Source organism: Trypanosoma cruzi, genomic scaffold (genome assembly GCF_000209065.1).
Source record: "Trypanosoma cruzi strain CL Brener 1047053516941 genomic scaffold, whole genome shotgun sequence".
Taxonomy (NCBI): Eukaryota; Euglenozoa; class Kinetoplastea; order Trypanosomatida; family Trypanosomatidae; genus Trypanosoma; species Trypanosoma cruzi.
This window is the reverse complement of record NW_001849502.1, coordinates 54,450-69,524: the sequence shown is the minus strand read 5'-3', so window position 1 is coordinate 69,524 and position 15,075 is coordinate 54,450. Positions and strand designations below refer to the sequence as shown.

Genomic DNA, 15,075 nt, shown 5'->3' with positions numbered 1-15,075 from the left:
AATAAATATATATATATATATATATAGGCAGAGACTGAAAGGTACACCGTCCCCTCTTCCTGTAGGTGAGATGGCATCTTGGTTGATTTTTGTGTGCGGTGTCATTGGAGGGGCGGCGACGACTCTTTTCCTTATTTCTTTCTTGTTCGTGAAGGCGGGGGTGATGATTGAAACTGCTGTGGAGCAAAAGGAGATGAGGCTGCAAAAACGTGTTGGGAACACTTGCGGCGATGAGCTGTGCGTATGGAAGGTGGAAGCTATATGCATGATGGCACGCTATGACAATGACATTGTGGGCAACGCCATCCCTATTCGTGCCGTACTGTTTGGCAAAACAATTTCCGTATATCAAATTGATAGTAGTCATAGGTCAAAGGATGGTGATCAAACGATTGTTGATGCGGAGCATTTGATTGGGAAGATTAACACCGCCATTGTTAGCAGCGCATTGGAAAAGTTGTCCAAGTATCATCGTCACACAGACACAACCAAGCGACAAGCGCCCATACGGGGGAAATGTCTTGTGCTGCGGCGTAAAGAAGGACTTCCGCTCTTTATTGAGGATCCTATGAAGGAGATGTCACGTCAGCAACGTCGACAACAGCGTAAGCAAGAGGAAGAGGAAGAAGGGGAGGGGAGTGGCCGTCGCCAACGCCAACGCCGTCATCGTCATGGGGATCATTATTCCAGAGAGGGGTTTGAGGAAAATAACGATGGAAACAATCGAGAAAACATCTACGGGGATGAAAACGGTTTGATGTGCATGGGTGAATTGGACCTTGAGGATGTAGATAACGAACCGTGCTTTGGCGACTGGACAGCCGTAGTTTTTAAGCTTCCCACTCGGCGTGAGATGGAGCGTTGGTTTAATTTGCTTCAAGCCACACCACAGTCCGAGGAGTGGCGCATGTTTATCAAACATCTTCCCTTCACGGATGTATTTAACCTCGTCGTGGCCCGCCTGTACTTTGAAAATACACGAACGAGCGGGTTGCATGATCTTCTTATTGGGAAACTGCGCCGAAAGCTGCACCGGGTGTCCCGTAAACTTCCAAAGCACATCCATGGGGAGATTCTGCTGGATCAACTTGAGATTGGGGGTGAGATTCCGCTGATTCGCGGGCTGGGCGAGCCGAGTGTTTCCCCTAACGGGGAGATTGAGCTGGACTTTGACTTTTTGTATCGTGGCGGGCTGAAGTTCAGCCTTCGCTTTGCCATCACATACCGAGGCGTGCGGGTTCCAGACATCATATTTAACATTAAAATTCTTGAACTCTCGAATCATATGAGACTGAGCATTGGGCCACCGCCGTCCACCAAAATTTGGGTTGGTAGTCCACGTCCACCGCAACTGCGGCTGGAGTTCACGCAGGAGGTCGCCTCGCATGATGGTATACTGAATGCCGTCTTGAAGCTTATGCCAGACATGAGTTTGGTCATGTCTAACGTCGTTAAGGTGAAACTCTTTGAGGACATGCTGCTTCCATCCATGGAGGACTTTCCGCTGCCATGCTTTAGTTACTCCCCTCCGTCCTCAGAGGATGGCTCGCCGCTGCTAGACACCGCCACCGTGAGCTCCTTGGGGCAGGACGCTGGTACAGTGCAGCGCCGCATTTCTGCCTTTGCCAGTGAAAGTTCCACTTTCGGAGAAACTCGCGCTTCCAGCATATTATCCAGTGTTGAGGTGTTTCCTGCAGTTCGTGATGATGGTCCACCGTTGCCTCTTTCAACGGACGGAAGAGAATATTCGATTTTGCCGCTAGATAAGGGGTCGAACCTGACGGCAAGCTCCGATTCATCATCTCTCTCTTCAGGGGCGCTGCCGGCGTCGTCAGTGGGCGAGTCATGGAGCCGCACAGAGACTCCGCACTTCAACGGGTTAGTGAGTCGGATGAAGAGGAGGGTCAAGAACCTTTTCTGATAGTAGGAAAGGGGAGGAGAGGGAGAAGCGAAGGAGGGCAGGAGCGAAGGAGGACATGGACAGAGGACGCAAGATGCTTTTCCGCCTTTTCCCTCTTTTTTCTGTTTACTCTCTTCTTTTTTTCTCCCTTTTTTTTTTTTCTTTTTGCCCTATTTCTGGCGTCCATGCTTTAAAGCTGTCTGAGTGGTAGTGAATGTCAGGACGTGATGACGTGTTTGCTGATCGCCTTGATTTGGACCGTAACATCAAGCCTCATTACTCTTTCCTGTCAATGGGGATTCGTGTTAGTTGCGACTTTTTTTTTTTTTTTTTGTATGTGCGTGGATGTGGATGTGGATGTGGATGTTTCTTTTTTTTCTCTTGTCCTTTTTTTTTTTTTACACCTATTTTTGTTTGTTTGTTTGTGTGTGCTTGTATGGAAGTATGTATGTATGTGTCTCTGTGTGTCTGTGCTTTGGATTGCTTTTGACTTTTTAAATTTATTTTTGCCCTGCGAGAGGGAGAGAGAGAGGGAGGTAGGTGGCAGTTGAAGGAAGTGCGTTATTTCCCCCCCACTTTTTTTTTTTTTTTGTGTGTGTGGCCTTCGTATATTTTTCATTGCGAACATATACACATTTTTTAGAAATCGTAGGCATGCCAATTCCCTCTCCGCCCCCTCCAATGCGGTTTGTGCCGAACGGGGTGGGAGGCGGAGGTGCGCGGGATTTGACTGCTGTGAAGGAACCGAACTTTGAGGTGCTTGAGACTTCATCCCCGGTTCCGGCACGTGTCATCCACAACGCGCCTGCATCCGCCGTGCCTTCAGGGACGCAGCGGCCCGTAGAAGCACCACCGTCCACGCACGCCACCGGTGCGCAACACCACCCTAAGGCCGTCCATTCGCCTCCACTTGCTTGCCCCGCTCTCGCCATGACGTCAACGCCTGCCTCCTCATCCTCCTCCTCGTCCTCGCAGCAGGTGGCGCAGTTGTGGCAGCTCGTGCAGGACCTGACCGCTGAAAACGCCGTCCTACAGCAGCGGGTGCGGGTGTTAATGGAGGGCGAGACCCACGATGCCATACTGCCAGGCATGTTGACTGCCCCCTCCTCACCCGAGGAGACGGAGGCGCTCCTGCTACGCGTACGACGTCTTGAGGCGGCGCTTAAGGTAGAGGCAATGGAACGCGAGGCATTGGAGGTGCGGCTGCAGGCCCAAGAGCAAGTCCTGACACGACTGCTGAGGCGATGACAATTTACTTCCCCGCCTCCAACATTCCACAGGCGGCAAAGCACAGGAAGAAAAAACGAGAGGCCAGGAAGAGAAACATAGAATCCCCTTTCCCTACAGATTCTTTTTTTTTTTTTTTGTTGTTGTTGTCTTGTTGTTGTTATTTTTTGTGAAAGAAAAGCAAGGGTGGAGAGGGGGGAACGAGCACATCTCAGGGAAACAATGCTGATGGAGAGAGGGTGTGGAGGACCTGCTCTCTGTAGATATGTACACACATGTGCATTCGCTCAGTGGCACTCGCTTCTGGTGGTGGAGGAATAGAGGCAGTTCTCAACTATGGGGTGACGAAAAGAAAAAAAAAAACGGAAAGAAAAAATGAAGCGGAAAAGAACATCACCACACGGACTGAGGGCTTGTTTTTTTTTTTTTTTTTTTTCGTTTTTTTTTCCAGTGCGTTTTTGCTGTTCTTTATTTCTCTTCTCTGCACATATGTTCCTTCTTTTTTTTTTTAATTTTTTTGGCTGTCGTTTATCACGCATATATATATATAAAATATATAAAATAGCTTTTTTTTTTTTTTTTTTATCAAGAGGAATGTCAAACACAACTCGATTGACGTCAAGGAACCTATTTGATGCCGTGTTTGCAACTATCCCAGCCGATGTGGTTCTCGACACGGGACCGGACTCACTGCGGGAGAGGTGCGCTCTGATGGAAAGCAGACGCGCTGCAGCAGCTGCTGCTGTCGAGAGCGACGACGAAAACAATAAAAACAACAACGACGAAGGAGAAGAAAAGAGGACGGCTGTGCAAAGGAAAAGTGTTGTCTCGGAGGAGGGATTTCTTTTTGGGTCTTTCGATGCGTCCACGAACACGGGCGTTATGGATGTGAGTGCGATGATGCGCCATGCGGCGGCGGCGAAGGAGGGGGCGGCGGCGGTAGCGTCAATGGGCGACGTGTCGTTGCGGCCTGTTTTGGATGTTCAGTTAGACGCCGACGATGAGGCGGTGCAGGAGGCGACAAAGTACGCCGCCCTCTTCGTGGAGGACGATGAGGAACATGAGGAAGCGGAGAAAGCGGACAATGAAAGCAAGGAAAAGGAAGAAGGGGTGACGAGTGGCGCTGACGCCTCGCGTTCATTTGACTCAAATCAGCGTCAAAGACAACAACAACAACAACATAAAAAAAGTATGGCGAACGCATCTGCATTTCCTTCTCTGACAGCGGAGGAGCAAATAGTGATTATGCGGCCTGAAGAAGGGATCCGACATGAGGGCCGCTGCGTGTTGTTTCGCAACAGTAAGGGATTTGGCTTTGTTGCGCCGGAGGTGGGTGGACCAGATATTTATTTTACTCGCGACGACGTTGCATATTTCTTCACACGCCGCGTATTAGAGGAGTATTACGGTGGGAACCTCCTGAATATTATGAATCTGAGAGATGCTTCCTGGCGGGCTACTGGAAGAGGAGGAGGAGGGGCCGGTGGTGGCGGGATGAAGGGAGGCGCTGTTTCTGTGCTGGGGGCATTTCCTTCTACCGCAGCAGCTCCTGTCAGTCACAAAGTGACACCTTGTGACGTGGAGGAGGGTGAGAAAGTCATGCCAGATGCCAATGAAAAGGGAGGAGACGAGGAAGGTGACACCGACAGGAAGCAGAAAGAAGAAAACAAACCGAACGAAAAAAATGACGAGGATGCTGAGCTGATTAGAGAAGTTGACAAAAATGCCAACAGTTTGGTACAACAGGCAGCCGCACTCCTTACACCAGAGAATGCAAAACTTTTATTGTTGTTTCTGCAGGTCGGAAAGCCTATTTTGTCTGTACCAGAGCCTGTGAGTTTTACGGTTCGATGGAACCGCATGGGGAACCATTCGAGTCGTCGGTTACGGGCAGATAACATCCGCGGGTTACCTGGCAATGGATACGCATTGATGGTGGAGCAGGCATGGTTTGAACGCATATTCACTCGCGCCTTCGGCCGTTCCTCTGGGGAAAAGGGTTGTAAATCTACAGAAGGTGAAAAGGATGATTGCCTATTACGTCATCGCGGGACTATTTGCATGTACGATGCGGATGAACTTCGCGGTGTCATTCGCCCCGATGAAAATGACATGCAAGGCGTGTCATTTACCGGCGATGCGTTTCTATGGGATCCATTCATGGATCCTGCGCGTCGTCGACCCTCTGTGGGCCTTGTGGTGCACTACTCTATTGCCGGTCGTGATCGTCATGGGAAATACATCGCTACGCTCATCACCGCCACGGACGACACCGCAATTAGCGAGGCAAACACTGAATGGGCGAGTGGGGGCGGCGTGGAGGACCGGGAGGTCAGAGAACAGGGCGGAGATGGTATTGCTCTTGGTGGGGGTGGCTTTGGGGGTTGCTCTGGCACCGGGGGAAGTGGAGGAGGCGGTCATGGTCGCGATGAGGAGACCGCAGGGCGGAAACGTAGGCGAGATGAGGAACTCTTGTTGTTAGAGGAGGATGACTATGGTATCATATGACCTGCACACACGTCTTTTTAAATCTATGAGTTGAGAGCAATTCCTGTGGAATTGCGAGCCGTGCCTTTTTTTTTTGTTTTCTTTTACACCTCTGCCAATTGAAGCAATGAAAGCGTGCTGTGACGGTTATTACTTTTCTTGTATGTGGTTTTATTGTTGTTACTTGTTTGTATTCCTGTGTGTCACTTTTAGGTTTAGGAGAGGGATCATTTGTTGAACCGGCAATAATAATAATAATAATAATAAAAGGGGCTGGGGCGTAGTGGACTAAGATGGGGGATTCTTGCCGTTTTACCGCCTTCCCCTTCCCCTGTGGAAAGGCGGCCTCTGATTCTTTAGCACTGATGTATCAAATTTCATGTCGTTTCCGACGAGCCACGCAACATGCGGTGTCATCCAAGACTTTTGTCTGGGGTGTTGTTGGGATAGTCCTGGTGGCGGATGGCGTTTACTACACGGTGGCGTGGTTTCAGGCGCGTTGTGGGCGTCTGCAGAGCAGCGCGGCGCAATTGACGTCTGCTGGAGACAAGCCATTCAACGAGGAAAGAGATGCACCGTCAGTGCGCCAGTATTGGGTTGAGCTGAGTGATGCCATTCTCAAAGCTCCACGTACACCCCTGAAGGATGGGGAAAGACGTATCGCTTTGCCTGTGGCTGCAGAGGATATTGCCGATGGCGTTCTCCCTGACGCCGTTCGGATCATATGGGAAGACCAGGTGAGATATCTGCTGGATCGGCGTGAGGTCCTCCTCTTGCTGCGGTCTGCGGTGAGAGGGCCATCTATGACTACCAAAGACGATATCATTTCTGCAGCCTCGTTGGCGTTTTTATGGCGTCTGCAACTCATACGATCTGTTTACAAGGCGGTGGTGATTGACGGGGATGTTAGCCAGTGCAGCGATGATCTGACTGACCTTGACGAATACTCCACAGTGTTTTACAGGGAGTTGGTTTGCCCACTGGAGTTGTTTTTTTCCGCATCTTCTTCAGCAGGGATTGCAGCCTGCTGGTTCTCTCTATCAGAGGAACTACGGCATTTACGGCGACGAAGACGTTTGTTGCAGTTACAAAACACGTGGAGTTTGGTCAAATATATGTATGTTGGTGGTTGGAAGAAACTTGTGTCTTGCGCCATGATGGGTCTGCTTACTGCCGTTGCAGCACACAGTGCAATTACGGGTCTGGCGGTGCGAGACCACATTGAACAGTTGCTGAGCGTTACCCCAAGGCTTTTTCTGCAGTATTCACGCGGCGGCTGCATTGACACATCGTCCCATGCCAATATGAGGGCCGTTCTGGGGCTGTTGGCTTTTGAGTGGGCACGTCTTGTTGCCACTGTCGCGGTGATGCGTGTGACGGAGGATTACATTCACACATCGGCTTCCTGTCATCGAGATTCCGTGAAGCGACGACTTTACGAAGCACTCGCCCAAACTCCATTGGCTTTTTTTGACCTACGGGATCCGGATGCAGTAGAGAGGCTTATATACTACGTCAATGACCTTGAGGGGGTCGATGTTCAATTAAACGATTTTTTTGCGCGCCTCGTGCGTGCGGCGGCGGCGCTTGCAGCAGCTGCAGCAACGCTGGACAGACGCAGTAGTTTGGTGGTTGTGGCGACGGTGACTGTATCCAATTTGCTTACGGGTGTATTGAGTATTTTGCGAAGGAAGTGCGCCGTGGATCTTGAGGACGGGAATGTGGATGCGGAGGAAGAAGAAAACGGGAACATGGCAACGGATGGCATGATGTTACGTGGGATGGAGATCATTGAACACATTCACGAACTGCGGCCTTATGGGGCGGACATGACACTCATGGGTTGGTGGACGGAACAGATGTCACAGGGTCATAAGGGGCCTGGAACGGTGCGGCGTATTGTGCGTGTGGTACTTTCACTTCGTCGTTTGTGGACCATTGACGCCCTCGCATCTCTTATGAAGTGGCTACTGCCGGCCATTGTGACGGCCCAAGCGGCGGCCAGGTCTCAGGCACAGGGACTTCTTATGGAAGCTATGCGTGCTGTACAGGAGCTTCTGGACGAGGCGCTGGATGCTCGGCGGGTGATAGAGGTGGTAGTAAACAATGCATACAAGGCAAATGCCCTGGAGCGGATACTGGACCCCAGGAACTGGGAGAAAGAAGAAGTTTTGGAAGGTGGTGTTGGTGCTGCCACGAGGGATATGAATGGTGGTGATAACAGGGAGTCTCTGTGTGATGAGGAAGCAAGGAAGGGTTTCCTGCTGCGAGGAGGTGTGGAGGTGGAGGTACTTCGCATCCGAGCAGACGGCCTGCAGTTTCAGTACCCAACTTTGCCCACCGTTAACGCCTTCTTCTCACCCGCCTCATTCACTCTACAGCTACAGGATGAGTTGACAGGGGTAGGACGGCTTATATGCGTGACAGGGCCGAGTGGCTGCGGGAAAACAACCCTTCTTCGGCTCCTCCTGGCGTTGTACAAAACAAATGCCAACAGTTTATCTCTGCAGCTGCGACGTCGCAGGCGACGGACAATGAAGCTACACTCAACGTGCAACGGTGACGGTATGCCTGACGGTAACCATGTCTGCGGTGATGATGGGGAAGTTTTTTGGCTGCCTGTTGCCTCCATTCCACACCGATTCCTCCGATCTACTCTGTTTAGTTACATGCCACAGATTGCTACACTTTTCCCTGGAGCTACGATTGCTCAAAATATCACTCTACGGAGTTCGATATCGGTAACAAACCTCTCACTACTTTCCCGAGTTCGGGAATGTGCGGAGGCGGCAGCATGCATGGACTTCATTGAGCGCCTACCACAAGGACTTCTCACACCGTTGTCATCGATAACAGGCTGGGCGACGCCCGGGACTCTGCGTCTGAGCTGCGGGCAGGGACAGCGCCTGATGCTAGCTCGGGCCCTGTACCACGGTGGCGGTGTGCTGCTGATGGATGAACCCACCGCTGGGCTCGATGAGGCGTCCAGAAGAGCTGTCATGACGCAGCTGAGGGGGTTGTTGCAGTCAGGACGACTGCGCGGGGCGCTCTGCGTGACACACGACGTGGAATTGCTGCAACAGGCGGATCAAATTGTAAGACTCTGAAGGAGGAGACAATTTTTGAAGAGGTCCTGTTCTTTTTTTTTTATTCCCTTGTTTCTTTCGGCATGTGAGTGTGCTTCTGATATGTTGATTTTTATTATTTTTATTTTTCCTGCCATTCTCCTCTCCCCACTCCACTTCATCAACTCTGTCTATTCAACTCTAACACTAATATTGCATACATCTGGGTGTATGCGCACACGGCCAATAATGCAGGTGCCATGCCTGTACACACGCAAATGCACACAGTTATACAATCGGACTGTTTTTCTATCACTGTGGCTGTGATGACGGTACCGTTGTTTTTTTTTTTTTTTTTTTTTTTAAATGACATGTTGTACACCCACGATGTGGCTGGGATAAATAACTCATGATGGAAATGAGACGTGGAAATGTAGCAATGCCGTCACCACTAACGATAGCGGGAGAAGTACACATATTTATTTAAATATTTATCTATTTATTTATATGAAAAAAAAAAAGACCAGCGGGTATTTGTGTTTGCGTGTCTACACATACACGTGTGTGAGTGTTGTGGGGAATGTTAAACACGGATGAATTGTGTTTTTATTTTTTTATTTTTTTTTTTGGGGGGGCTGAAATGGTAAACTCACACTTCACTGGGGCTTTTCTGCATTTCTGTGTCTTCTGCATTTGCTGAAATATTTGGGGGATAGGGGAAGTGAAGCAACAACAACAACAACAAAAACACACAAGGGAAGTTTTTATTTTAATTTATTTATATTTCTTTAAAAGATTGTAGTGGTGTGGCTGCGGTGAGTCTCTCGCTCTCTCGCTCTCTCGCTCTCTGAGTGTGTAGAGAGGCGAATAAAGAAGGATGAAGGGGGGAGACAATACGTTTTTTTCAGGCGTTGTGCCGGAGATGTCCATCTCAGGCGGCAATCTGCATGCTGGGGATGACGTCATGAACGACGTGGTTGACCTCACAATGATCGGTCACGACAGGCGGTACGCTGCATTTTCCCCATATGTACGTTCATGGCGTTACCGTAATCGTACTCAATATCGTCCTACGCGGCGTGCGTTCCTGTTGCAAATACAAGACCATGAAAGAGAAAAAAATACACGTTCAGATTGTAAGAGCTCTTTTTTGGCTTCGTACTTTTCTTACTTTTGTGGGCCCCGTTGGCGAGGGCAGCCCCCATTTGGTTTTCCCATGATGACAGGACCTAAACTTTTCTTTCAAGCTTTTGTGCGGAAACACCCCGTTTTGGCGATATGTGTATGGTTGTTTCTTTTTGTGTGTGAAACGGCCATTGTTACGCTTTATATTGTACAGACAACACGCCCTGGCAAGGTGACATGGGTTGAATACGGCATGCATGATTTTGACTGGTACGCCACTACTCAGACCATTCTTTCTATTGTTCTTCTTTCCCAACTTCTTGTTGCGTACAACGTTGGTCCCGTAACTATCACTATCGTGCTGGTGACATCAGGCTATCGAATAATTACATATTTTGTGGCACTTGTGAGTGGCATGGGGTGGGTTAGTCGTCTTTACGTGCCTCTTTTTTTACGCTGCTGGCCGATGCGACAGTATTTTCTCTTTGTGCTAGATTCCTTGGCTACATTCACTCCACGTAATCATCGACTGGATGTCATTCGTTTTGCTGCTGGTCCATTAAGTTTTTTTGTCGCCTTGTTGTTTACGTTTGGGTGCATTTTCCACATGCATCAGGTGTTTCGTGGCTATAATTTAGAAATTGACCTTGCTATCTACTGGATGGTGGTGACGATTTCAACGGTTGGGTATGGGGATATTATTCCACATGGGCTGGATGGTCATTTTTTAGCCATTGTTATTATATGTGTTTTTCTCGCTATGATGTCTTCTTTGATTATGCTGGTGATATCAACCACACAGATTCTACGGGAATTTCCACGTTACACAGGAAGGCGAAATCATTTCTTTGTATACGGTCACGTCAGTCGAGAAGATGCCGTGTCGATTCTTGAGGAGGTTTTGACTCTTTACCCCATGAAAACGGTTTGTTTTTGCTACACCGCCTTCTCACCGGATGTTTTGGCGATTGGTCGTCACCCACGCTACAGATTGCGTAGTAAATTTCTTCAGGTGAAGTTTCTTGATAGAGTAATGCTGGAACGTCTGCGGATATCAGAGTCGTCCGCGATCATTATTCTTCCCGGGAAAGATGCAGTCTCTAAAACTGTGGATGCGGATAGCATGCTATGGTCCACCGTATTTCAACGCCGTGCCCCACACGTTCCGCAGTATTTGCGGCTCCGTTTTGCCTTTCATGCGAGGCTTTTACGGGGACGAGGGATGTTTATGATTGACCAGAACAATAAATTTATTATGTCAGCTGCTTTGTTGCTACCTGGGGTGTTGCCGTTTCTTGTCAATCTTGTGCGCATCTCCTCCGCCTCAGGCATCTCCCCACCAAACCTGTGGGATGAGAGTGAGAAGGACAACTGGAAGAACTTGTATGAGTACAGTCGACGCAATATATTTGCCACATGTCCAGTGCCATGGTTTTTTGTGCATCTCACAATCTCCCGCGCCGTGCGGCTTATGAAGTTGCATGACGTCCTCGTTGTGGGCGTGGAGGAGGGGTCCCGTAAAGTCATGCGACTGGATTTGGAATATGCCCTTGAGCAGGGCGATACACTGCTTGTTATACACGAACGTGGTCGGGTCAGTTTATTGGAGGTGTTGAAACGACTTGAACCAGGGGGGAGCGGTGCTGTCACTTCATTGGGTGGTAGCACGGTCAATAACGACGCTTTTGTTGATTCTCAACCAAACTGGGGCTCTTTTACCATGTCCGGGCAGGATCTCTTTGGGCTCGAGACGGATGAGAAGAGCGCGGGCATGAATGACAACAAGCTCTATTACCCCTTTAACAGGAGCTTTGACCTGATGGATGAAGAGGCAGCGAAGGCGCCTCCAGGGAAGGGAAGAGGCGCTCCCTCATGGCTGAGTAATGGTGTGGGGGGACAGAAAGGTGTGCCTTCACCGGCCCTTCAGGAATTACTAATTCGTGATTCAAGTATGTTGGAGCTACGACGACAACTGCTACAGGAGCCGTTTGTTGATAAACATCCAGGAGGCGTTTCTCTGAAGGAGCTTCCGTTGGGCGATTCCGCATCGATGCTGAGGGAGTTGTTGAGCTGCCGCCGGGCTGCAATTTCCGAGACGCATGACACAACAATGGACTCCATTGAACGGCTGGAGCAACAAATCAACGACATTCTTACACATGTTGCCGCGGAGTATACTAACGGGGTGGGAAAGGAGGACAGCACGGAAAATTTTCTCTTCATTGACCAAGTGACATCCTTTAAAAAACCTGCGGTTGCGTCACTGTATGAAAAATACCTCGATGAGGACGTCTCACACAATGAGCTCTCAGAAATGATGCACAGCATACATTCTATTTATACCCAGTCCCGTTTAACACTCCTTACTTCTCGGAAACTCTCGAAAGAGTTTTTGGACTGGTGGAAGCGGACATTTAGGTACCCGTTGCGTTACATACGTGGTTTGAGTACGTCGGAGTCTCATTTGGAGTACGCCATCTGGCAGAGCGGGGGTATTTCTAAGCTGCGCGGGATCCTTCTTTACTGCTCACAGCTTGGCGCATGGGATTTTTCGGACATCCCACTCATCACTGTGGGGAACAATGTATGCGCAAAGCTGGAGGCAAGCGCTTGTCATCCGGTGAGGGAGCCGGTTGAAGAAGAAACGGAGCCGATAAGTCTGCCGGAGCAAAATGTGGTGTTGGAGCTGAAGTCGTTTGTCTCCTGCATTTCCGTCAGTCCGTACCACACCGATCCGGAGTGGCGCCGGCGAGGTGAGAAACAATTTCAAGACTCACTGGCCTTCATGATGGGCCGGTGCTTTTCACCAAATATGCTGCAAACAATATTTATTCATGCCCACCATGACCAACGCATCATTTATTTCTTTGCGATGGTGCTTCAACAACAGGGAAAAATGGACCATTATGACGTTGCACCGTGGTTAAGCTGCGGCAGGAAGTTTGGGACCGCCTTTCAACTTTGCGGCAATCAACTGCTGCATTTTCAAACCTTCGGTGACGCCTTTTCGTTTCTTCTCTCGCGGCGCTCATGGGTGGCCATCGGTGTGTTTCGCCTTTTCCCGGCATCGGAGGGGCTGCCAGGATTGCCACGGTACTTCATCACAAATCCCCCCTTGAGAATGCCATTGCGCCCAGACGACGTCATTTACGCTCTCTCGGCTTTATCCAACACACTCAACACGGCGGATGGCCAAAAACAAAATTAGGGATGACGGGATATTATCAGCAAAACAACAACAACAACAACAACAAAACAAATGAGCCCACTCAAAAGGAAAGACCGAAAAAGGGAAAGGGTGAATGGACGAGGATGATTGGGCTGCCACAGTGGAAATTTGGGAGCTGAGTGAGAGAAGAGAAGTGAGAGAGATGTATGAATATGTCTATTTCAAATACTCCGTTTTTTTTTTTTCGCATTATTTTTTTCCTTTCTAGGAGGCTGCGTGAAGGGATGTGCGACCCAATGGAGCCAAGTGGGTGTTGGTGTGGCTTGTTTAGCCGCCCTGCTTCCTTTTATTATTGACTTTTATTTCCCATCGACACCACGCCGGGGAGGCAGCGAGTGCCGTTGCTTTTACTTCGTTGCCCCCTGCTGCCGTCCTCCCTCACCACGTGGGAGGGGGAGGCTGGCGGTTGCGGGTTTCTTTTTCAAAGACTGCCACCCCGTGACTTTGCAACGAGAGCTCCCGGCTGCTGGTGGCGTATGCCTTTTGCATGCGTGCGTTTTAGTGGTGGTGTATGCATGCGCGGTGAATCCCCTCTGAGGTGTGTGTTTTGTATGGGATGTTGTCTCTTCTTTTTTCTTTTTTTTTCCCCTTCCCCTTCTGTAAGAATAGGGGGAGTGGGCGGAGGAGGCCGCAGCCACGTGACTGTTATTGTTGTGGTTGCTGCTTTCTTGGTGTTATTTTGGCTGCTTTTTTGTTGTCATCTTTGCGCCTTCTTCCTTTTGTCCTTTTTTTCCCTTAACGCTTTTCCTTTGCCGCCTCTGCCTATTTCTCTTTGTTTTTTTGTGGAACTGTGTGCGTGTGCGCGTATTTCTGAGGGTCGTTCTTTCTTTCTGTTGAGGGGTGCTGGCTATAGAACTGCCTAAATACGTACGCACACGTTGACATTACTGATAGTCGGGTGGGGATGATGCCACAGGAGGCTTCACAGCATATAGCCGCGCATTTCCATCCGTATGGTCGTGAGATGGAGAATGACTTTAAATTGTTGGCAATGAACGCCACTGCTTTTGTTCCAGGCAGCGTCGAACGGCTTCGTTCATCTTGTTGGATGTCAGATGGTGAGCGCTTCGTGGATGTGGTTGATACCGCAAATATCACGCCAATTTTACATCCGTGGTGGCGACGTCAGGTGGATGGCCCCATACCGTCTTCTGTCTTTTATTCTTCGGTACGGGCGGCATCTTCGGCGTTTCCACGTGCTGCACAAACTTCTCTTCCTTATAGTGCAGATGGTGCTGTTGGTGATGCAGACAGACATGAATATCATCATTGTGACAATACTGCACTGCAGCGGTTTTGGATGACCCAAGAAAACGCCACCGGCGGGAATGTTCAAAGAGCACCGGAGACTCAGCAGCTCGCCACGGCATGGTACCAGCTGAATTACGGTATACCGGTATCGTCGGGTGTTTTGGAGCAGCCGTATAATATCATTGAGGGGGCAGACGCGCCTTTGGCTGCGCCGGTTGTGAGGCCCTTGCCGGAGAGGGCGACTGCTCCTGCCGTGTCCATGCGTGATGTGGATCTCGTGGTCGACAGCCCTGTGCCGCTGGAGGACACGAGTGGCGGGATTCGCGAGGAGCTGCTGGCGTTGTGCCGACGTTTAGATGCGGTAGAAGCCGCGTGCTGCCTTCACTCATCCAGCAGCGTCAGGCGGGGAGCGGAGGTGACACCAATACCACCGCCACTTTCATCGGTGGAAGAAGCCGCGGCGCCGGTGGCACCCGTAACGGTTTCTCCTTCGGCCTCTCTATCACCGCCACGTTCGCGTGAATCGTCCTCTGGTGTCACATTGGAGCGCCTTATGAATGCTGTCCGCCGGGCCCGCGAGCGGGCGAAGGAACAGGAACAGCACCGGCAGCTGAGCTCGATGTCGTCTGCTTTGCTCAATGCAGATGCGTCACTTTCTGCATTGAAGAAAACCGGAGACGGCACACCAGATAAAGGGTCATAGACGACGTAGGAGGTCCATTTATGACAGGAGAATAATATGGGAATCATGGTGGGACTCTTTTTTTTTTTTGTACTGTTGTTGTGATTAT

The 15,075-nt window shown here is 50.0% G+C and overlaps 6 protein-coding genes across 6 annotated transcripts, besides 16 other annotated features; all 6 read left to right on the top strand.

Annotated features, from left to right (window-relative positions):
• Nucleotides 1-15,075: part of a sequence feature (heterozygous, non-Esmeraldo-like haplotype) that runs on past both edges of the window.
• Nucleotides 2-26: a microsatellite.
• Nucleotides 71-1,921, top strand: Tc00.1047053510885.100 (hypothetical protein, conserved; the record flags this gene model as incomplete). Its single annotated transcript, XM_811062.1, has 1 exon — nt 71-1,921. The coding sequence occupies one exon, from the start codon at nt 71-73 to the stop codon at nt 1,919-1,921; it is 1,851 nt and encodes a 616-aa protein (XP_816155.1).
• Nucleotides 2,017-2,067: a sequence feature (A-rich).
• Nucleotides 2,267-2,324: a sequence feature (A-rich).
• Nucleotides 2,312-2,373: a microsatellite.
• Tc00.1047053510885.90 (hypothetical protein, conserved) lies at nt 2,555-3,148 on the top strand (the record flags this gene model as incomplete). Its single annotated transcript, XM_811061.1, has 1 exon — nt 2,555-3,148. The coding sequence occupies one exon, from the start codon at nt 2,555-2,557 to the stop codon at nt 3,146-3,148; it is 594 nt and encodes a 197-aa protein (XP_816154.1).
• Nucleotides 3,249-3,296: a sequence feature (A-rich).
• Tc00.1047053510885.80 (hypothetical protein, conserved) lies at nt 3,503-5,635 on the top strand (the record flags this gene model as incomplete). The annotated part of the gene is made up of 1 exon (XM_811060.1): nt 3,503-5,635. One exon carries the CDS (start codon nt 3,503-3,505, stop codon nt 5,633-5,635), a length of 2,133 nt encoding a protein of 710 aa, XP_816153.1.
• Nucleotides 3,544-3,574: a microsatellite.
• Nucleotides 3,665-3,713: a sequence feature (AT_rich).
• Nucleotides 4,037-4,072: a microsatellite.
• Nucleotides 5,859-5,881: a microsatellite.
• Nucleotides 5,908-8,721, top strand: Tc00.1047053510885.70 (hypothetical protein, conserved; the record flags this gene model as incomplete). The annotated part of the gene is made up of 1 exon (XM_811059.1): nt 5,908-8,721. One exon carries the CDS (start codon nt 5,908-5,910, stop codon nt 8,719-8,721), a length of 2,814 nt encoding a protein of 937 aa, XP_816152.1.
• Nucleotides 8,809-8,829: a sequence feature (AT_rich).
• Nucleotides 9,021-9,043: a microsatellite.
• Nucleotides 9,156-9,186: a microsatellite.
• Nucleotides 9,283-9,307: a sequence feature (AT_rich).
• Nucleotides 9,441-9,473: a sequence feature (AT_rich).
• On the top strand, nt 9,557-13,012 carry Tc00.1047053510885.60 (hypothetical protein, conserved; the record flags this gene model as incomplete). The annotated part of the gene is made up of 1 exon (XM_811058.1): nt 9,557-13,012. One exon carries the CDS (start codon nt 9,557-9,559, stop codon nt 13,010-13,012), a length of 3,456 nt encoding a protein of 1,151 aa, XP_816151.1.
• Nucleotides 13,036-13,063: a microsatellite.
• On the top strand, nt 13,938-14,987 carry Tc00.1047053510885.50 (hypothetical protein, conserved; the record flags this gene model as incomplete). The annotated part of the gene is made up of 1 exon (XM_811057.1): nt 13,938-14,987. The coding sequence occupies one exon, from the start codon at nt 13,938-13,940 to the stop codon at nt 14,985-14,987; it is 1,050 nt and encodes a 349-aa protein (XP_816150.1).